The 22,596-nt window shown below is 39.7% G+C and overlaps 1 protein-coding gene across 1 annotated transcript in view; it reads right to left on the minus strand.

Moving 5' to 3' along the window:
- unc13c (unc-13 homolog C (C. elegans)) overlaps positions 1–22,596 on the minus strand; it is an 81,226-nt gene that overhangs the window by 31,247 nt on the left and 27,383 nt on the right. Inside the window, exons 10-18 of the mRNA XM_028402359.1 lie at positions 21,128–21,269; positions 19,129–19,298; positions 17,825–17,940; positions 17,482–17,645; positions 13,936–14,092; positions 13,508–13,576; positions 7,751–7,840; positions 6,676–6,804; positions 1,556–1,689 (exon numbers count right to left, since the gene is read on the minus strand). Coding sequence (XP_028258160.1) covers positions 1,556–1,689; positions 6,676–6,804; positions 7,751–7,840; positions 13,508–13,576; positions 13,936–14,092; positions 17,482–17,645; positions 17,825–17,940; positions 19,129–19,298; positions 21,128–21,269 — 1,171 coding nt within the window. The remainder of the gene's footprint in view (positions 1–1,555; positions 1,690–6,675; positions 6,805–7,750; positions 7,841–13,507; positions 13,577–13,935; positions 14,093–17,481; positions 17,646–17,824; positions 17,941–19,128; positions 19,299–21,127; positions 21,270–22,596) is intronic.

A 22,596-nucleotide genomic window follows, 5' to 3' on the forward strand; every position in this document is an offset into this window, starting at 1 on the left:
TGATGGCTTGGCCCTGCGTGAATCTCTAACAAATGACTTAACAGATGTGCAAGAGGACATGGCTGGTGAATCTCATAACCTAATAATCCCCCACCATTTTCAAACCTAGCTGAATTGGAGCTAAATTGAGATGCATACACGTAGTTTAAAGATGAGAAAAGGGCAGGAGGAAATAAATAAAGGAGAGAGTAAGAGGGTGGAAAGTAATCTGCTATTTTGAATGTCTATAGATTTTCAGTCAAAGCTTCAATGTGAGATGTCAAAGGTTTAATTATCCGTATCTTTAGACAGTGATAGAGGACATTTATCGATGACAGGGGCTCGGCGTGAGAAAGGTCAATTTATGTGGAAATGTTTTACTTTTGCTGGAGACTGCCCTCTTTAAGACAACAAACACACTGCCCAATAATTTCTATTGAAACAGTAATCATCTGCTCAGTCGTGACACCCTGTGCTGATAATGTAAAAAGCATGCTCAAACACTTTTTCTCCCTCCCCAACCTTTGGCACATCAGCAACAAATAGTGTAACTATAATATTAATTTGTTTTCTCAGTGGCAGCTGAAGAGAGAAGGGCTGCCATCAGATATTCCTCTCTCCTTATCTATCACTCTCCAAATCTTTCCCTTCACTTAGTCCAGTTTCTTCTACCCACATGTTGTAATGAAGGTAAGCCAGACAATCAAAAACCCTTCATGATAAAATGAGCCTGTGAATATCTGTAGATGGGTTACAATGAGGGATGAATGTTATCCACATGAAGAGTATTTTAGGACATAATCTCTAAATCTTCTAAACCCCTAACTCCTGTAAAAACAACAGTTTACTGTTTACTGTTTCCAATCATAAAACAAATTCTTTAGATTATTGGCTTGAAATATTTTAGACGAGATTCCATGTAAATATTGTCAGAACAGGACAACATTTCCACCCTTTGGCCACTTATTTAAAGGCAACAAGTCCATTCCTGGGCTTATCGTGCTGCAACTCTGGAACTTGACTGGGGGAATGTGGAGGCAGTGGGCATGAATATTGCAAATATATCATTAGATAGTGTAGGAGAGAAAGCTCAGGGCATAAACAGAGTCTTAATAAGCATCGTAAATCAGCAAGGAGAGAGGAAAAAGGGGGTGGCATATGAGAGGATATGTATGTGAGCAAGACAGAAAGAGAAAAACATACTTCATCTTATTTCTTTTAAGGCGAGCGACACTGTGTTTTGTGCAGGTCATGCGATTATGTTTATCATATTATCCATACCATCTCAACGGTGAGCACCTTGCATCTCTCAGCACACCATCACTACAACCAGCTCATTATGTCTAGAAACAAAACTCTAATCTGTTAGAGGAGGTTCATGGAGGTTCATTTTTTTATAAACATATAATAACTAATTTGTGCATGAATGGTTGATTAAATCAAGAAGATTCACTCAACAAAATGTTCAAAAGTGTATGTGTAAGGAAACCATTTAGCTGTTGTAGCAAGACTTTAAGTGTGAACATATATTTGATCAAATGTCAAAAGCATGCATAGTAAAAAAAGCAGTGCGTACTGGTTGATGACTGGGGTATAGGCCGTCCGATCCTCATCAATTACAGACACCATGAGAGTGATGAGTTTTGGCCAGAATTCCAGGTTCTTTATTGATGGACCCTGCTCCTCTCTGGGAAGGTCCTGCTTACGGCTCTGTGGAGGAAAAAAAAAATGGATTGTGAGACTGAAGAAGAATGATCATTTATTTATTGTGCATGCACTGTTTTTTAAATGTATCGCATTTTTTCAGCCTCACTGTGAACATATCACTAATACACCAACAGTTCCTACTCCGGTCCATTAATGCATTTTTACACTGTGGTCATGGTTAAATATTGCAGTGAGTAATGACACAAGACCTACTACACATTTACCAGCAGGACTACTTTCGGTTTGTGTCCTGTTGTTAGGGGAAAAAGGTGTATTATTAACTAAGCCTTACGTATAACAGCATGGCTGTGTATGGTTGCAATGGAAACAGACACACAGTTCCTTTGCTGTATTTCTGACAGCAGAGTAGCACAAAGAACAGCCCTGGAATTCTGGGAGAAGTAGCAGCACTCTTGTATTGTTGCCCCCAGTAAAAGGTGTGTTGGCAGCTTTAAAAATCATTAGCAGTGATATGTGTCTATGAAAATGTGTGTGTGTGTGTGTGTGCCACAGTCTGTTGCAGAAATGCCTTGCTGTACTTGCGGGTGAAAGGTGTTGAATCCAAAACCTCTCACTGACTCTACCATCTGTTCGCCCCACACTGAGTGCCACTGCGCTGATCTCCAGTCAGCAAGTAACTGTCCCTGTCGTTCAGTCTGCCATGAGCAGGTTACACAGAAAAATAAGCAAAGCCATGCACACTGAACGGTCCACACACTCACACACCCTGACAGACCTGCACACAGGCACATTACTGACAATGACAAATACAATCCATGACCGTGGACCGTCCAAAGAGAGAGCAGTGCACATTTTATCATTTGTGCATGTAATTCTGACTAAAGAAGGACATTTATCTAAAATGAAACATGTTCAAGTATTGAATAATTTAGCTTGAATTATTTAACAGCCTTCAGCATATTGACTTTGGTGCAGCACACATTGGAGATGTGTGTGTGGTGGTGGTGGTGGGGGGGGTGAAAGTCCATTTATTCTCAATACTATCCTTAGACTCCAATCAGTTCCTACAATAAGCAACTTGTATTTGATGGTGTTGAGTCTTGTTTTAAATACGTGTGATGCACGGCATGTTGTGCTGTCGCGTGTCTTGCTTATATTGCATTTGTAGGCGCTTGAGAATTTAATCTTACAGGAACAAGGAATTCAGACAGAGCTCACAGCAGATTCTGCGCCAGGAGATCATGTCAACCCAGGGTTCACCACTGTAATCATTTGGGTTTGGGGCTGCAAGAGTTAAGCATTATCTTGTGTGCTATAGGCGTACAAACAGATTGCTACACATTCTCTGGTGCTTCCAACATATGGATCAGATTAATCAAAAGCTCACACGTTATTAACACTTATGCCTTCTGTGTGGAAGCAGGAAAATTTGTGGGGGAAGTGGAAAGATGAGTTTGTATGAAACAGAATCGTAAAGGAGAAGTATGAAGACTTTATAATTTATAATTAATAATTGTGTTTTCTGGGAGGTTATTGACAAACCAGACTGATGCATGTTTGAAGAAAAAGTCAATGAAAAGTGAGGCATCAGCACTGTTTTACACATTTTAAAGTGCATCAAACTCTATATATTCTGCGCTGGATAATGTGATACAACAAGCCAATCAACCATTTACGGTAATTAAAATATCTAGGTTAACAAGGTTAACCTAGATATTTTAGATAGATACCTAGGTTATTTGATGGGCTTGTAATCCATTTTAGTCCTTATTCTATAGTCTGTGAAACTAGGCAATGCAATGTTGCTTACTTCAAAGAAACAGGCCTAACCATCAGAGGGAAGATGCCACAACTGTTTATATCAAAAGCTAAATTTCTGTTAAGTTGAAGATATGAATAATAATACAATGTCTCTGCGGGTGGTGAGTCAGCCTTCTGTGCATGTATTTGTGTATGTGTGTGTATGCATAACAACACGTACATAGGAAGGACACTGAAGGTTGTGTCATCCCTATTATATTGGATGCAGTACACATCCCACTAAAATGTAACACTGAATCCCTTTGCTCATTGGTATTCATTTCAAGCAGGTACAAATACATTGTAGAAGGTGATTAAGTAGTTCATCGTCTTTTTACAGTCAACAACACACCCGTGAGTGTCACTCATTTGCAGGAGGAGGTGAATACAGCGATGAGCTAAGAGTCCAGCGAGGTTTCATTACTTGTGGTGCGCTGGGTGGTGGGGGCACCACCAGAAATATTGATAGCAGCGTAGAACTCCTCTAGAGGGTAGCTAGTGGTTTATGGTTATTGTTTAGCACTTTCAGTCCCCGTGCGGGAGAAATCAGCATTAGCATACAACTGGCTCCTCATCAATTCTCCCAATGTGACGCAAATGACAGAGCCTCTGATTGAAGGATGTTCTCTGAGAATGTGATCAAATTCCCAAGAGAAAGAGCTGCTGGTAGAACTGAAACTGCTGCAATTCATTTCGAAGCTCTGTGAAAATACTGATGTGAAGGTATATATTGGGAGTTTGGAAAAACGCAATCAAAAACATGTATTCAGAGGACAATTACCATCTTCTTAAGGTACAGTTAGATCCTTCTTCTTGATGCTGTTGAAAATGTGTGATGATGTTGGCGAGAAACATGCTCATCAAATCATTTTTATTGCTTCCTGTAAGTGGAGTATATTCTAGCACATCTGTGGTTCTTTTCAGAAATTGTGCACCGTGGCTGGCTGCCTCTGCATGCCTGTCAACAATCACTAACCTGCCTCTTCACAACCAAAGGGCTTCTATTCATCTGCCTGCTTATGCATTAATACTTGCATAATGCAGGATGCATGCACAAATATGTACAGGGTATCTATACAAATGCATGCACACGCTCCAGACTTTTCAAGTCTGTGCACCATTGATGCTGCTTTTTATTCCTACACAGTGAACGAACCAGAAGAAAATCATGCTCGTGTTTCCTTTTTGTCCTTTTCTATGATTTTACTTCTCCCTCTTTCCAACCTCCATTCATCTGCCTTTTCAAAATTCTTCTTTTACTGCCAGGATTTAAGAAACAGTTAAGTCCCCTCCCCCCTGCAGTCATTTTACGCCTAGGCAGAGGCAGAGAGCTTTGTTGTTATGTTATGCAAGATGCCTGCTTGTGGCTGGCGTATTTCACTGCTTGCATGGCCACCGTGTCAGCTCTTGTGTCACCACAGTTGTGTTAGCAGCTGGAGAATTGGGGTCTGAGATGTGGTCGATTTGCTGTGCCAAAGGCTACCTAGTGTATGTGAACATAATAATTTTGGTCACAGTGAGGTTTACTTTGGGGTGATGTCTCTTTTCTCTCCACTGTGTGGGGGAAACATTGATGGAGAGGCTGTCTAGTGTGAAACTGTGGTGGACGAAGATGTAATTAGCGCCAAGCGTCTATCTCACCGGTTTGGTAATTGCTTACAACCCCTCAGGCTGTTTAAACAAAGGAAGCTTATTATTCAACTTTTGAGCAGATTGCACCCTATTACGGCCTAAAAAGACATTATCTTCTTCAGAGTGGAGGCCATTCTCCTTGGGAAGTAAACCGTAAAATAATCAGGCAGGGTTGCCTGTTGACTGATTATAAGTGAGGCCAACACACAAGAAAACTCACATCCTAATCTTTTTGCATTTGGGAGAAGCACACCCTGACTGAAGAGTTGGTGTGGCTGTGTTCCCTGAAAGTGAATCTGTGAGTCCTCTATTGATATTCTATTATATTCTTTCATGAGTAGACAGGGAGGCTTAATAGTTTCACGCAAGAACAATATCTCATTCATGTGGAAACATATTTTTGTGCACATACATTATCCATGCAAACATTCAAAAGATGATTAGAATCAGAAAGGCACTGCCTGGTGCTGGGCTGCTTTCATATGGCTCTTCACTGCAGACATTCCTTTTCTTACAAGGTTGAATCCTTTCATGCAAAGTTTGCTATAGACGCTGTATACATTTTATTATATGCTAAATGTCAGTAGTAAAATAAAGACTATTGATTACCAGCCATCTTGCATTGAATTTATATTTTTCCAGCAGTGTCACGCATCAGTGGAAAACACAGTAAAATGCAGAGGTAGGGTGTGAGGGTTATTTTATGATGGGCTGAAGGTGATGCATGGTAGAGGAGGCGTGTAAGACAGGTGCAAGTGCTCAACAGAGAATTTAAGAACTGTTGACTCCTTAGTGCAAGATTTGAGAAAAAATATAAAGAACTAGTGTGATAAAAATGAACATACAGGCCTAGAATTTCTTTAACCATTCACCATTCCTGTGTGTTTACAATAAAATAAATCTTCATGTTAGTGTGGTCTTGCAAGGGTGTGTTTTTCCTCATTGGTTTTAAACCTCAGGGAAGCCATAACAACCACAGCCATATTGAAAATAATAAAATAATACGCAAACATGTGGAAGACAAATCCAATAACAAAACCATGGGGCACAAATGCAATTTAAAACTGTCATTTGCATTAATATTCAGTTTTTAAACGAGAAAAAAAGACTGCTGTTCTAGTCCACCAGTAACCTAACCAGGATCATTCATACAACAGAAACAGCAGAGGAAATGGAGCAGTGCGAGCAGGATGGAATTAACAGAGAAGCAGCCTAAATGTCAAATAATGTAAACTGATAAGGAAGGGTCAGAAACAGGTAAGGGCAAAGAGCTGCAATCACTTTACAATCACTTTGGTAGGGCTTCCCCAACACTGGAGACAAATGTGAAGGTTTCTCCTTCATAGTGGGTAACATTAGTTGGTGTGTTTTTAGTGTTTGTGATATTCATGCCTGCAGGTCTAAACTCATGATGCAATTATGAAATTGCACATAGATCAACCAGCAAGATTTGTTTTGATTAAACACCCTACTCTCTCTTAATATAGAGACAGGTGAATCATGTTTATGTATAAATTTACTCTAAGGTTCCAACATACCTGGCAGTACTGCATGATAAAATGTGAGGTAAGAGTCAACAGCGTGTAAGATGATTACCTGGTCGAGGAGCTGGTTGTATAGTTCATGACAGTTATCAAAAATGTATTTATATGTAGAGTCCAGACACGCCTTCACGCAGTCCTTCACAACCATACTGGCCCTTGGTGGACTTTGGAGCTCTTGTACCTGCACACACATACAAAACAGAAATGATTCAGACAGTACATAACACAGCAATAACACAAATAAGTGACAGTTGAGATGTTTGAAATACTATATACCATCTATCACTGATGTCAGGATATTATATTACGTGTGCTAAAAGCCAAATATCACTTGTGGAAGAAGGTGCAACCTACTTACATGTATTATGTATATCATAATTGACATGTGGTCAAGTGGACTGGCATTTAGGTGCATTAAGTGCAGTGTATCTCATAGTAGTACTGTAGTTCCAGTGACAGAGTGGCGGTTTTGTGCTCCTGTATATACACAGTAAGGTTCAGCGTGGGTATGGCACAGACTGCAAGCTTTGGTAACATAAAGTGACAGTTTTCATTCCTTTGCTCGCAGCTGCCATCTTAGCTATGCCTCAGTACTTCAGTGCTACAACCCCACTCTGCCAAAAGAGTCAAGCTTTTCATATAGCCCAAGACACGTCGGTATACTGTTGTGGGTGTGCAAGCGAGAGGAAACAAGGCAGCGCTGGAAGCATTTTAAACAAAGTGGTTTACTGTGGAATGGATGTCAACGCATTGCACAAAGACAACTCTGCTGCATTAGCCTGCCAGTATAGAATTGTGCAACAATAAATTATTTGGTTTTGAATGGTTAGTGGTGTTGCACTGGACAGGTTTTCAGGAATTATGAGTTCGGATTGATTTTACCTAAATGAAACATGCTTAAAATCAATCAGGGTTTATATTTATAATTTAACGCTGAGAGATTTAATGGCAATGACCAGCACTGAAGGTGTCTGAGCCATTCAGTCATGGCACAGTACATTTGTGATAGAAGGATCACATGCATATTAAAACTATACAAAGGATACATACTTCATCATCATTTATTACATTTATGTTTTTGTCAATTGCTCTTAAAGGAAGTACCATGGTCCCCTTTGCTACCCTACCTTCATCCTGAAGAAGGTGATGCTGGTCAGCAGATCAACAGTGGACTTGAGATCTTGGAGACGCTCTGGGTTTCCAGCTGGGAAATTATCCTGATAGAAGATGGGGAGAGAAAAAAATGGCATGAGGCGAGAGAGGACATCCTGCTGTCAGCAGCCTTGTATCGTCACACACCTCCAACGACCACGTCACATTGCATAGGCCAAAACATTAAAATTGATTACAGAGCAATGCACAGCAATCATAACGAAATGACTGTCTGTCTAATCGTTTAGTGGACAAGGGAGGTCTCTGCTGATGAAAACCTCTATTTCAGGGCCATGAAGTCATCAGGCAGTGCAGAGCAGCGTGACGGGGAGGATATAAAGCCCTGACAGCTCTGAGGAAAGGCATCGCTGCCCCATACATTATCCTACTTCCCCTATGCTCTCAGTGCTCTAATAAAATTTTGCCTGTTTTCTATCCCTGTTCTACCCTGTCAATAAATGCACACCAGAGAATTTGTAAATAGAGCCAAATCTTAACAGCTGCCTGTAGGCTCGACAGCAGACGCACAGGAGAGATCTATCTGAGATCAAGGCCGATCAGCAGAAGCAAAAACTTGCTTGACATCTTAAGGATGCGAACAGGGTAGCGAGCTTTCCTGGCTTGATAAATGATTCAAGATGACCAGTTTCACAGGAGGAAGTAAAACAGACAAAAGGGACAATGGAGTTTACAGCAACACTTGAACTGAGAACCAACAGAAAAAAATGTGAATGGCTTGTTCATGCTTCACAGTCATTCCTAGCACAGACAATCTACTGAGACATGTAGTATTTTGCTCAAGAGCCATGATTAATAGGAAAAGTCAACTATAGAGGTGAAAGTGTAGCACCCAATAAACTAAACAGCTTCCACGCAAACAAGCTTGACATACATCCGGCACAAGAAAATGTGGATCATTCTATATTTGGCTGCTGATGTGGGGAAAAAAGATCAGTAGAATCTCTTTTTTTCTCTGTTTTTCTCTTCCCATTAGCATCACTGCCTTTTACATAAACAATGTTGAGTATTTCATCATTTATTTCTAGCAGGATTCAATTTCATTTAAACTTTAAAAGTGATTTAATAACTTTATGATTTTTTTTATTTTTATGTATGATTTTTTATTTTTATTAATTTATGTTTTTTCTTTTTTTGACAGCACAGCTGTGTCAGTGCATCGGCATGGAGTCAATAAGAGTTAACCGTCACTAGCTTTGCCCCTGCTGACAGTGGCATTTCTTTTCCATCTATAGCCTTCAAACACAAGTGAATCCATTAGTCCACTGTTCACTGTAACCTTGGATATACAGAAAGCATGATATTCTGTTATAAAAAATGCAGCTTTTAAAATAATATATATGTGTGCATGTTTGTGTGTGTGTGTAATGAATAAACAAGTGATGTTTTTTTTATTTTATTTTTTATTTTTCAACAGCAATGTGCAATTCCACTTCTGCTAGCCACTCTGTGGTAATGGAGGTCTGTTCCATTGCTTCGATGTGAAATTAAATGATTCATTTGAATTGCACACAATGGCACCTCATATCATATTCCATACATTTAAAAGGAGAAGGCTTCATAGTTTAGCATTTCAGATGAGGTTAATTTTTGCCGCAGAAATCAAAAAGTAATCTCACTGTATTATTATGGTGATTGAAGTCAAGTGCTTATTGACACGCATTAGCATTAGTCAAGTATTCACAAAAAGAATTTATAAAACTAGAATTATCTATAGGAGATTTATTTAAATTATAGTCATTTCAGGATGAGAACAGCCTTAAAACAGCATACTTATAATTAAGTGTTAAAAACACACGACTGCACATTGAAAAATTGAGAAACAAAAAAAATCATCCAGATGGTTTTAATTGTACCAATAGTGAAAAGCAAAGTAATATTAATAATATCCCTGGAAACATATTGCTAGAAATAAGAACGCTGACTTGATCAGCAGAAAAAAACCCCACAAAAAAAACAGAAAACAAAAGACAAAAAGAGATTTATTGCGCACAAGCACACAAAAAAGCAAAGCATCCATCTCTGAGCCAAAAGCAAAGACATCAGCACTGCCTTACACAGATGACAGAAAGTCCATTATGAGATGAGATGAGGAATGAGTGATGCTGATGAGCTTTTAGTTCTTTGTCTTTGTTCAGGTCTACTTTAAATATAACGTTGGGTCGGTGCCTTCCCTGAGTGCAAAAGTCCAAAGACGTTTATCATCATAATGATTGTGGTCTGATGTCACTGTACAAAAAGCACTCTGCTGCTTATGGGTAATATTTGTGTGCATTACACTTTACTGTACATAGAGTAATATGTTGTGAGTGGCACCTTTTAAACTCTGCCCTAAGTCTAATATGGTTAAACCAATAAATTAAATCAACAAAATACATTATATCTGATACTCTTGGTACTGAGGTTACTTTCTGTCAGCGAAAGGTGACACTGACAGGTCAGATTTTACATGATATGCAATAAATATTAAAGGCTTGGCTTTCTTCACAGGATTATGGAGGATTACCTGTGATATCTGCAACAATGTACTGTAGATGTAAGATTTGTTTTCCTTCTTCAGAAGCAAAAAAAAGATTATATTTGTCTGTCACACATGGAGAACAGAAGCTGAATAAATGCCTCTGTAGCAGACTTTGGGGACTGCGTGTCTGTATATCTTGTTAGTGTCTCAGCGCACTCATTGATATCATCCCGAAAGCATAGTTTTAAACTCATGTGGTTGTTTATTAAATCACTGTCACTGAATATGACAGAATCCTGCTGTAGAGAGCTACAGGTAGTGTTTGGCACAACTGTGGAAGCAGCAGGAAGTATCACACAAAGCAACGTACCAGTCGTTTGCATTAAGCAACCATTTCTCTAAAAGCCCATTATAATACTGCACAGTTCCATTTTAAGAGAATAGCACATAGCTCCCAGTGGTGCTTACTGAACAAACATCACTTTATATCAAACTGCCCAAACTAAGCCCACAGCTCAAATCCCTTGCTGTGCGCTCTGAATACTGAGATTTTATGTTCAACCCAGAGAAACCCACAAATCCCAGCAGGGACAGACCGGCTATACAAGGTGTCACGGTGTATCTGGGCTGTTAGAATAAAGTTGAATGGGAAGAAACGCATGTGTAGCAAAATGTGGAATGGCAGCTACACTCGAGCTACATCTCTGCTGATTCAAGCCCTCTGTTTTACAAAAGCAAACTCAATCTTCCTCAGAATGTCATTATAGGGAAATCCATACAGTGATCGGGCGGAGCAGCCAGATCTGTCTGAATCTCATTACTGTCCAATAGTGGCAAGGTGGCTCTATAGGATGGGCTCAGAAAGTGAGCGAATGAAAAGGAGAGTAGGAACTGTGTGTGGACGCATACTGCACGTGTGTGCAAGAACCACTGGTCTGTGGCAGGTTTGACGAGAGCAGCAGGGCAGTGCTGGCAGGTGATATTCTGTGACTTCTCTCAGTGAATGTGTCATTGCCAGACAGCCAGGCCATCTGAAAATAAAAGGGGCCATCTCTCCTTCACTTAACCCGCTCCCTCTCTCTCTGTCATCAAGCCACCCCCCCCCTTTCTTCATCCATTTCTCCACGCCACTCTTTCTCTCTTTGTCCAAATCCTTCTCCTCCAACTCCCAATTTCTCCCAATTTGTTTCTTTTTGCAAATCCTCTTTATCCCTCCTTCACTTGCAACTTCATTATGTCTCCCTGAAGACGTCTCTCTCTCTCTCTCTCTCTCTTTCTCAATCATGCTTTCTGCTTGTTTCTCCTTTCTTTTTTTTCCATTCACAGGCACACAGTTTCGCTGCTTTCACCATGTCTCTCTAATCATAAGTGGATTCACACAGAGATGTGTGGCAAAGAACAGAGGACCAAAAGCAATCATGCACTCAACCACATGTTGCCTTCTATGTCACATTAAAGATGAGTGGGTCATCTTTCACTTACAGTTTACTGTGTCATGACCACCAGCTGTGGAGCAGCGTGGCGATGTGTGTGCTCACATGCATACCTGTGCGTGCACAGTAGTGTGGCTGGCTGCACGTTTGGGAGAGTGAGTGAATGCTGTTTTGTGCATGTGTATGTATTCATGCACTGTGAGGAAAAGTAAAAGACATGTTTGCATAATACATCTGAGAGCATTTGGGTGCAACAGCATGCAGGAAAAAAAGGGTGTGTGACTGTGCGTGTGTGGTGTCTAACAGGATTAGCTCTCCTGGGAATGTTCTAGAAGATTATGTACTGTATGTCAGGATTTCAATTTGTCTGAGTAGAACACTGCACTTTAGAGGCATATCTTTAGGAGTGGCTACGGTCTACCTATTGTACTTTATTTTATTTTTTTTAACTTTTAGCTTTTGTAGCATCACAATTAAGCTCACAGAGACATGATGATTGATGTCCATCATTCAGTAGCCCAACAAAGGGCCATGAAGTATGAACAAAATTATACAACAAATCGGCCTAGTGTAACTGATGAAGTGATGGGAAGTTACTAGCTGTTTTTACAGTGAAAAAATAGCATGTGTTCATGTGTGTTTTCATGATAATGCAAGTCACACTACAGTGTAGTATATTGCCCCATGGTATAACATTCTAATAAAAAATAAGTAAGCTAGCTCGTGACTATTCCTACTAGACAAAAAATATATTAGTTTTCTGACTCATACATACTTCAGTGTTCCTCCTCAGCTACATAAACATGTAGATGTGGAGAAAATCATAATTAGGGTATGTGTGATTGATACATCAGTAGCCTAAATGAGGAAGTGATGAGTTACTGATCTCATGTGCACTTGACTATTTGACAGATTACAGTTAAAAGAGAGTTTGAAGTTTTGTGATTTCTGTTTTGGGTAAAGGAAAATGGCAAGTCAGCACTGTCCGAGAAAATGGGCAGTGTTGACCTTTGTGCAGTGTGTTTGGGAGGCCCACGAAATATGAGCCCCTCATGGTGAAGAAGAGTTTGGTGCTCAGACTACCACTTTTCTAACATAAAAAGCAGGATAGTGATCACATTTTATACCCACTATCTGTGGGTCTAAATTCAAACATCTGTAGATACTATGGGCCTCCTTTACAGATATACTTACAGGAGAAACTTTATCAGTAACAGACTGCAGGGCATTTATTTATCTATATTTATTTATTGGACCATGAGGACCACTGCCTGATGCTGAATGGGCCCGTAACATTGTGGGCTGCCGACCCTTGTTGTAAACTGCAAAAAAGACCGACAATTCATCATGTAAGTCATTTAAAATGAAATTTCATAAAGTCTGTTTTCCCAAATGGAAATAAACACCATGATTTATGTGAATATGTATGTATGAAATTTCCACACATAACTTCACCACATTATGCGTCATTGCCATCACTTTAGAAGACAAAATGTCTAATAATAATAATAATATGTCTAATAATAATATGGAACCAGGCATGTTTCATCCTTAGCATGATATTCCCTCTTCAACTGTGACATTTATCTTGTCTTGATTGCAATATTGAGTAAAACACCTTTATACTTGGCATTAACTTGTGTCCTATGGATTCAACTACAAAGACTGTACTGTTTCCAACAAAGATGAGAATCTAATTAACCACCATGATAGGATAGATGCCTATATGAACTAAACCAGGGGACGTGTAAACGTCTGTCAGAAACAGTGTACAGTAAAATAATGATGTCACACAGCACACATAAAAACTTGATACATACCCGATATTTAGACAGGTCGATCCTCAATGAATTATGCAGCTGGTCCAGTAATTTGACAAATTTCTCTCTCTGTTGGGATCAGAATTGTATGGTTTAGTGCAGTGTCAGTACACTCAAATTGTAGCCTACATAAATATAAAAAATAAGAGTGTGGTCTGTAGCATATCTTCACCTGCAGTGAGTTGTTTTCACTTTCATATTACTTGACACCTTAAAACATTAGATTACTAAAAGCTCAAATGGAAAGCATAAACAGACTTGGTAGATGTTCTTCATGTTGAGCTATTGACAAATAGCTGATGTGAGTAGTTCAATATAAAAGCAACTGATGTACTTTTAACTGGAGATTATATAAACCACAACATTATATTTGGCATTATAGTAACATAAATATCATTACATAGCACAGCAATAACAGGGGCACTTACTCCAAAGTTGGAGGCAGCAAATCTGTCTGAGGCGGAGGCAGTGGTTGTAGTGGTGGTGGTGGTGTGGGCAAAGTAAGCATTGATATTAGCAAGCAGGTTGCTCATCACTGCTGGCACACCAGGACACATGTATTTGGCGGACAGACAAGAGAAATGCCTGCAGAGGAGAAAAACAGTTATTATTCAATAATAGGAGGCTTAGAAGCAAAAAGGAAATTAGACATCACTCTCAACTGAACAACACAACACATGGAAACATACTCAATCAAAGACCCGAATCAAACTGACAGTTTCAGAAGTTATACAGTGCATTTACAGTGCTTTACATTGTAGTTCAGTGAGTACAGACTGCAGCACTGAATTACTGTATTTTCACCTTCTGACTGCAGAAACGCATATTAATAATCCAAACAATTACTTCTGCTTTAACAAATTATGTTGCAGATCAAAGCTGAATACCCCATAGTATTAACTGCAAAAGCATACAAAGTAAGAGATGTAGCACACAAGTTATAGTAAATCAGCGGATTCTATGACGAATGAGATGTAATAATCTCCAGTGGGACAGAAGTAAAAAACATACATTTAACTGAGTACCATTAAAGTTCCTGTAAGAACTGCAGGAACTCTAATCACTGCTGGCACACTGTATGGAGTAACAATTACAGATTTACTCCCTTTCCCAAGTGGAGCTGATATACATACAGACACGCATAAAAACAAACATTTTCTCAGACACAGTATTTACAATCCTCAAATTAAAACCATTCTAGTACAACATGCTGCTCCAAAAGTCACTTTAGTCCTTCATGGGTCTGGAGGACTAAGCAGGGGCCTTCTTCTGTTACACACCTGATTCCTTCTGTTTGAATATATCTCCTGTCTCTAACACTCTTTTAATCCTGTGAGCTTTGCACTACACACAGTAGGAGAGGCACACGTATTGGAACTAAGGATTTGTCATGATCTCGTTCTCTGTTTAAACACGTCTGCAACAGCACCACCCAGCAGTAATTAGGCGTTGCAGCCTGAAAGGCCTTGTTTGAGTGAAGACTATACGAATACATCATCCTGCAGCTTCACAAGCCACGTGGAATGCCTCCATCATAACTCAGCAGTAGTTAGCATTAAGACCGGCAGCAACCTTACATACACATTCAGAAAAAATAATCTGTATGTTTCCACTGATTATTAGACAACAGCAACGTGCAACACCTGTGCTTCCTTATCAGTTTCTGGCATAGCATATAGCAACTAAACATCTGGACACATTGGACATTGTACAGGAAAGGTGCCTGGGAGCTTAGAGCCAGAGAGCAATAGAAATGAAGATGGGCTCAATATATATAGTAGTGCTGTTGTAATGTTGTGTATTATGGTGACCAGCACATTATGTGCTCCCATTGCATTGCCTATTGCATTGCACCTGAATGTTACCTGAAATGATAGAAAGAAATTACAGCATACATCTCTTCATCTTGGCATATAAATAGGAGTTATTTTTTATATATTATGTAACATACTGGATATATGTAAAACCACAAAGCTGAATGTTGAGCTGAGAGCACAGAGACAGACATTTAAAAGCTAAGAACATCTTCCCGAGTGAGTCATTGCTTCATAAAGGCACAGAGTTATCTGGAGTAACGTTTACAGATTTACTCCCCCCTCCCAAGTGGAGCTCATGCACACACACACACACACACAAACACAAACATGTACTCATCGGGAGGCCTATTTAATTACTCTGCTTTCAGCCTCCAAATTACCCAGGAGCACTTGGGGTTAGGCGAGCAAAGAGAGTGATGCAAAGAGAGTGATGATGGCATCCGCTGAATTCCCATGGTGCTTTTAGAGCTGGATCTCCTGAGCCAATTTTTTCAAGAGGGAAGACATTGGTTCCCCCAATGTTACCCTGCTTTGGATTTTACCAGCGGATGAAACATACTATGCACACACTCACATATCAATTTATGGTTTCAGATAGCTTGGACAAATGAGCAAAAGATGATGAGAAATAGAGACGTAGAAAAGGAGGGGTGGATGCTGAGGGGGTTAGGGAGTGGTGATAGAGTGAGATGAAGAAAAACGAACACGAGGGAGGGGTATGTTGGGAGTTGTTGGGGCACAGAGGGGAGAGTGAGTCTTCGCAGCTGCTGTGATTTATGCAGCCATCATGTCAGGAGTGACTGGGAGTCAAGGTTCTATGATGAAGAAAACGAAAAGGTAGGGCCTTTCATAAATTCCTGATGAAGCATAATAAGTGCTGATATGAGAGAGGCCAAGCTTAAACAAGATTCAAGCCTGAAGCATTTACTCCACCTGATAGAGCTGATAATAAGGCCACTTACTGCTTCACTTGTCTGCACTTAAATGACCTGGCAATCACTCATATGCAGCAGTATGCTGTCACACTGCAACAACAACCTGATGCAAATGTCATGCTAACACCATGCAGTGGCAAAATAATCCAAATATATCAACCACACGTTTCTATATTTGTGAGGATATACAATAATTAATGAGGAGGTTAGAGCTGAACTGACACAGATGGCATGTTGGCCCACAGCATATATAGCTGGAGAGGGTGTAAGACCTGTAAGGTTAAATCAGGAGAGCATGGTGTGCACACCAGGAGTAGCACAACATTGTATATTGATACATTTCAAAGATAAGAGAAAATCATGTTGAGTTTAGTTTCATCTCAGATATGGACGTGGCCAGGTTTTTAAACATGAAAGCACAAACGTAAGCTAGGCCTGCCATTCAATTTGCCAACACAATCTGTGTGTAATTAGTGTCTGATTTACTTAGGCAGAAGCTAATTACATAGTCAGCTACTGGGACTGCCCAACAAATGCATTCTGCAAGGGGGAGAGAGAGAGTTTCAGTGGTGCAGCTCAGACTGAAACCTGTGATGAAGCAGGCCAGAAATACTCAATAACAGATTGTTACAATCTTAAGTAATGAAATGCAATAGAAGTCATTATCAAACAAAGCACAGGGGCTAAGATAGGAAACGCATTCCTTGTATCATCTTTGTGAGATAGATCACAATCAGCACATGCAGAGCATTTATAAAATAACACAAAGACTGTTAAAGGCTTTTGCCGAGCATTAGTTCAAAACTGCAAAGTGTGCAATGACATAGCATGACCTTGATCAATAGTAAATGGTTTTCATGGTTCAAGTGGCGTCTTTGCATGCACCTGAGTGGGTATGGGTGAAACAAGGAGATAGACATTTATGGATTGAGAGGGTCACTGAAGATCAGAGACAGAGAGAGAAGGAAACAAGGTTGTTTATGTGTCCGTGATCAATGTGACCAAGACAGCTTAGGAGTTTTTTTTCCAGGAGACCAACAATTAATCAATCACTCTTAGGAGCTTGATAGTCCTCCAAGCTCCAATTCTGCTGAGGAGACATCTTTACTACTCCTCTTCACCTTCTGCTCTCCTTCTCTCATCTCCTTCTCTCCTCCACTCTGTCGAATGAGACAATGACAGATTGGTGAGGTAAAAGGCCATAGATCAGGGTGGTACTAACGTCATAGCCTGATAGATGGACTCCACTCCGTATCTCATGGCGAACTCGTCCACTATCTCCTGAGACACATCGTCAAAGTACACCTTCCACGCCTCGTCCCCTTTCACCTGTGGGATCTTCACAACCCCGCTGTTCTTCACCTCGGTCAGGTAGTGGAACAGGTTCTGAGAGATAAGACCAAACAGGTTATGGTGATGGAGCACAGTGTCTCCACTATGTTAAAGAGAAGTTTCTTTGTGTGCCAGAGAACGAGGAGCCTTATCACAGATGTAGCTGTCCTCATGCTTAGTTTCTCAGTGATGATAAATCGACTGGAATAAATTGCCTGCAGCATTCAGATTACCTCATGTAAACAGGTGTACTGGCCATGAGGGGGAACCACATTCTCCTCCCCTTTCATCTCCACGCTGATCTTGAGTCTGATGGCACCAGATACTGCAGACTTGTCAGTCCTTTTATCTGCAACATAAAACCAAGCTGCATAGTCAGGACTTGAACAACAATTACAAGCAACACTATTATGAACATAAAATAATATTTATGTAATATTGTTTATTTCTTTATTATTTTGCTTGTTAGGTTTTGTTTGTTTTTTGGGGAGGTAGTCTAAATATAAATATAATCATTTCTATTTGCTTTGTACAACATATTATAGTTGATGTGCTCAAGGATGACTATTCTATACTCTATAATACCATTGCCTGTGGGTTTTATTGTCTTCAGGAAAAAAGACAGTAAGGCACAGACATAACCACAGTCAGCAAAAGGATATAAAATTCAATCCACAACATCATTGCCCTCTCACTTGAGATCTGTCCTTGACCATTCCATAAAACAAGTCATATAAAAAGTCCTAAAAGATTAAAAACAAAACGCATCAATGACATCATCTGGAACACAATGAGAATGACAAGAGATATCCATGGCTTGACATCACATACTGTAAAACATGACACATCTATGCACACTATGTAGTTGTAACATGCAAGAAAGTAAGGATTATTCTGAATATAAATATATATGCATATAAATATCAACATATACCCAAACACACCAACATATAATGGACATATAATCTCACAGCTCTGAGAGTTAATGACTGCACAGCTGCAGGGGTTTGTTACACACTTTAAAAGCCCCCTCTCTGTGCTCTCATACAATTCATCTCTTTTATATCAAATGAGAGAACATTTCCTCTACAACCAGCTGGTCAAGAGACAGACAAGTGAAAAATAATAACATGACAAAACGACACAGACTAACACTGCAAACGAAAAAGCCCAAATTGAAGAGGAGCTGAAGAGGCTTAGAGAGGAGAGCAGCTGGAGGGGTGGACACCCACACCAGCAAAGGCCTGTTTAAACATTCATTGTGGACATTTAAAAAGGCACAGAGCAGCAGTAGTGGGCAGGGGTCACTATTACCACAAATTGCCTCCTTTTAGCTGGAGAGGCAAACAAAGACTGTACCCGCCAGTCATAATACTTCAACAGAAGTGAGAGCTCCCATTATGTTGCCATTCAACCTCTATGCAGCAAGGTAGACCAGTGATGTGTGAAAGCGGAAGCAGTGTGAGATGGTACTCTGTACACGGACTACAACGATGGACCTCAACTAGACCACACTGAGAACACATGGACAACGTACCTAAATTGTACCAAACATCCATCTCTCCGCTGAGAGTGCGAACCTCAATGATGGTCTGGCCCAAGAAATCGTCTGACTCGCGCTTGAAATGTTGCTTCACCCGTGATTTGATGTCATCATCCTCATCCCAGACACGCACCTTGATGCGGTCGGTAGCGTTGTGACATTCACTGTGAGTTAGAAATGATGATTATGCCAGGTCAAAACGATCACAACAACACAAACACCAACAGCATATTCACTGACAGCTCATCAGATTGGGGTATCCAACAGAGCGGAATAGAAGTCAAATGCACTACTGAAGCATAAATATAAGTTCAGACTCACTGTACTCCATGACCCTTTTCTAAGTAACATAAGGAGAGAGATCTGAGTCTGAATTTAAATAAGATGTCATAAGTTTTTATGTGATGTATGAGTGAGTGTGCTCGGCTAGCATGTGTTTGTGAAGAAGAGCTCTCCGCCTGGCAGGAAGAATTAACCCAAGACATTGCATGACCTTTATTTGGAATCTCTGTGGCTTCAATCTCTTCTAGTGCTGCTAATCTTATCAGAGAAAGGCTGAATGTTTCAGAAACACTGTGTAGCAATCACAGCATAAATGATTTATGTGTAAGAAATTTCTACTGTAAAATGACCAAACATTTGCACTGTGCAGCTGACAGAGATTCTGCCAAGATGGGGTCAGACTGTGCAGCTCTGGATTTAAAACCAACAGATTACATTTTGTTCTAATGACATCTTGGGTGTGACACCCACAGAAACAGTATCTGCAGGATTGTTTTCTTTTTTTTTTTTTTACTAACTAATCCCTGTCTGGGGGAAGCACTGGCTGCTGCAGCTGCACTAGTCCAGGGCTCTGCTCGGTGCCAAGCACGCAGTAATGTATCGCTCTATTAATCTACATCCCTGTAGTAATGGGAAAGAGTTTTATTACAGCCACAACAGGAGTCTCATTACAGGTGTGCAGGCTTGTCTGTGACTTGCTTAGAACACACACACACAAACATTCAGAAAGCCTCACTGATACAAAAGCACTGTTATCTGTTATATTACTAAGTTACTATAATATTAATAGCTGAGAGAGTGTTACTGAATTATAAAGGCATTTTGGGAGGAGCAGAAACGCACAGACACAAAGTGGTTTATGAATATGAAGAGACAAAAATATCCAGAGGAGTAATGCTGATGAAAAAAAATGCCATTAGCTGCTTTCTCTTTAGTTTAACTCAACATGACATACCCTCCCTGATCCTTTCACAGTGCCCAATCTACACACAGAGGATTACAGTTAAACAAAAAAAATCAACCCAAAATAATTATATAATGCAAAGGCTTTGCTGATCCCTTGTGGGTTAGGGCCAATCTTGGGTCAAATCACAAGTCCACACGATTTTTCTGCTTGTTTTAAGAGACAGGTCTGGAAAGGCTTATTTTTTGAATATACATGCTCCTAGTGGGACTGTCCAGAGGCAAGACAGCTGTCCATCTAGTGTTTTTTATTGATTGTTTTTCACCCAGGTCTGGATTCGACTATGCAGCTTTTAGGGACAAAAAACTATACTTTCTTTTACTATATATATTTATATATATATATATATATATATATATATATATATATATATATATATATATATAGTTTAGTTTTTTCTTTTACTATATATATATATATATATATATATATATATATATATATATATATATATATATATATATATACTTCACTTCCTTTTATATTAACTTTTTCAGATATGCTGTTGGAAATACTTTGAGAGGCTTGAAAGCAGTCTGCACCAAGCCTAATCAGCAAAATTAAGGGGATCAGACCTCTATTGTTTAACCCGATAGAGGTCAGTCTGCATCTTCAGTGTATCTGCAGCTTTTATGTAAGAGTGTAGCAATGTTTAGGGTTCCCCTAAGAGTCTCCTGAACAGATGACTCTTAATCTCATTGGGGATTATCTGGTCAGAAAGAGATTAGATTAATAGAAAGCACTCACAAGTAGAACTTCTCATCCCAGACTGGGTTGAGGTTTCCAAAGATGGTCTTCGTCCTGCGTTTGGTCTTGCCCACCTGAACGGTGACGTAAGGGTCGCTCGAGCCAGTTTTATCCTTGGCCTGTAAACCCTGTGCACTCATGACTGGAGACAAGACAGAGGAGAAGAAGGGCAGGGAGTTATGCTAGTACCTCATCTTACATATGTAGAATTTAAATAAACAAACATATACTTTTTAAGGCAAGTCAACCTATGAACGCAGATTTACTTAGGATGTTACACAAACACATCATTGTTTGACTCTTTGATGACATGATTTACTCCAAACTAACCAGGTTGCTCTGAACTATTTCAACTGAGATTCTGCAACACAATACATGAAAAAAAGGTCAAATCCATCTTGTCAGGCATTAAGATAAGCAATAGACATATAACATTTAATAGGTTCCCCAACAATCATTAATTATTAATAATTGGTGAATAACCTATTAAATAAATTAGCACCTAATGACAGTATTAGATGGAAAACCATAAAATTGCAGAAAAGGACTCATAAGTTCACCACAGCTAAGGGAAAAGTGCAGCTCAGGCAGCATGAAGTGCACCTTAGAGACTGTGAAGACTCTCAACCACACAGCTCATGTTATATCCAACAGTTTAAATTAAGAGAACCACTTACAGCAGTTTTCTGAAAGCCCCCCTCCCCCGCTTTTTTTTTTAATTTAACCTTATATTGTGATTGGCCGTGACACAATTTAAGGGTTAATATATGTTCAGTAAATTTACAATTTATCTCCAAATATAGGCTGTAGGTATAGATGTGTAGGCCCACTGCAACAGTATGTGCACGCTGAACTAAGACATGGCTACAATGAACAATTCAGAATGTGACTTCCACACTCTCAGAGAAAGGTGCAGAGGAGGAGAGACAGTAGTATTTCACTGCACCATAAAAGGGAAAAAGGACACTGCTGCATTAAATATGCATAAGTGACAGTCTAAATAATTCAGGGTACATATATATCCTTGAGCCCAATGCTGACAGCAGTTGGTGGGCTGGATATAGAGGTTTGGGGGAGCCATGGCCTTCTATCTCCAGGAGCACTCGAAATCGAACACAGCTGATAGAAACAGACGATTCCAGGACAAAAGTACTTTTAGAACTTTTCTTATATATAAATAAAAAAATGGGAAGGGAAGTTATCACAATCATGACCCCTATTTGAATAATAATCATATGTTAACCCTGTCTATGCTGGTCAGCCATTATCCCCACCTTCAGGTATGGCTTCATATAATATAGGTATTTCCCTAGGAGCAAATCTGGGGCTGATAGTACTTTAGACTGAAATCCCAAAGACAAAGCAGAATGTACTGCACTACTTTGTGTGACAAAAAGACGATCAGCACATTTACTTTCACAATCACCAGATTCAAAATACCTCACAGCCACTGAGTGCTGCCGAGTCAA

This window comes from Parambassis ranga, chromosome 3, assembly GCF_900634625.1.
Source record: "Parambassis ranga chromosome 3, fParRan2.1, whole genome shotgun sequence".
In the NCBI taxonomy this organism is placed as follows: Eukaryota; Metazoa; Chordata; class Actinopteri; family Ambassidae; genus Parambassis; species Parambassis ranga.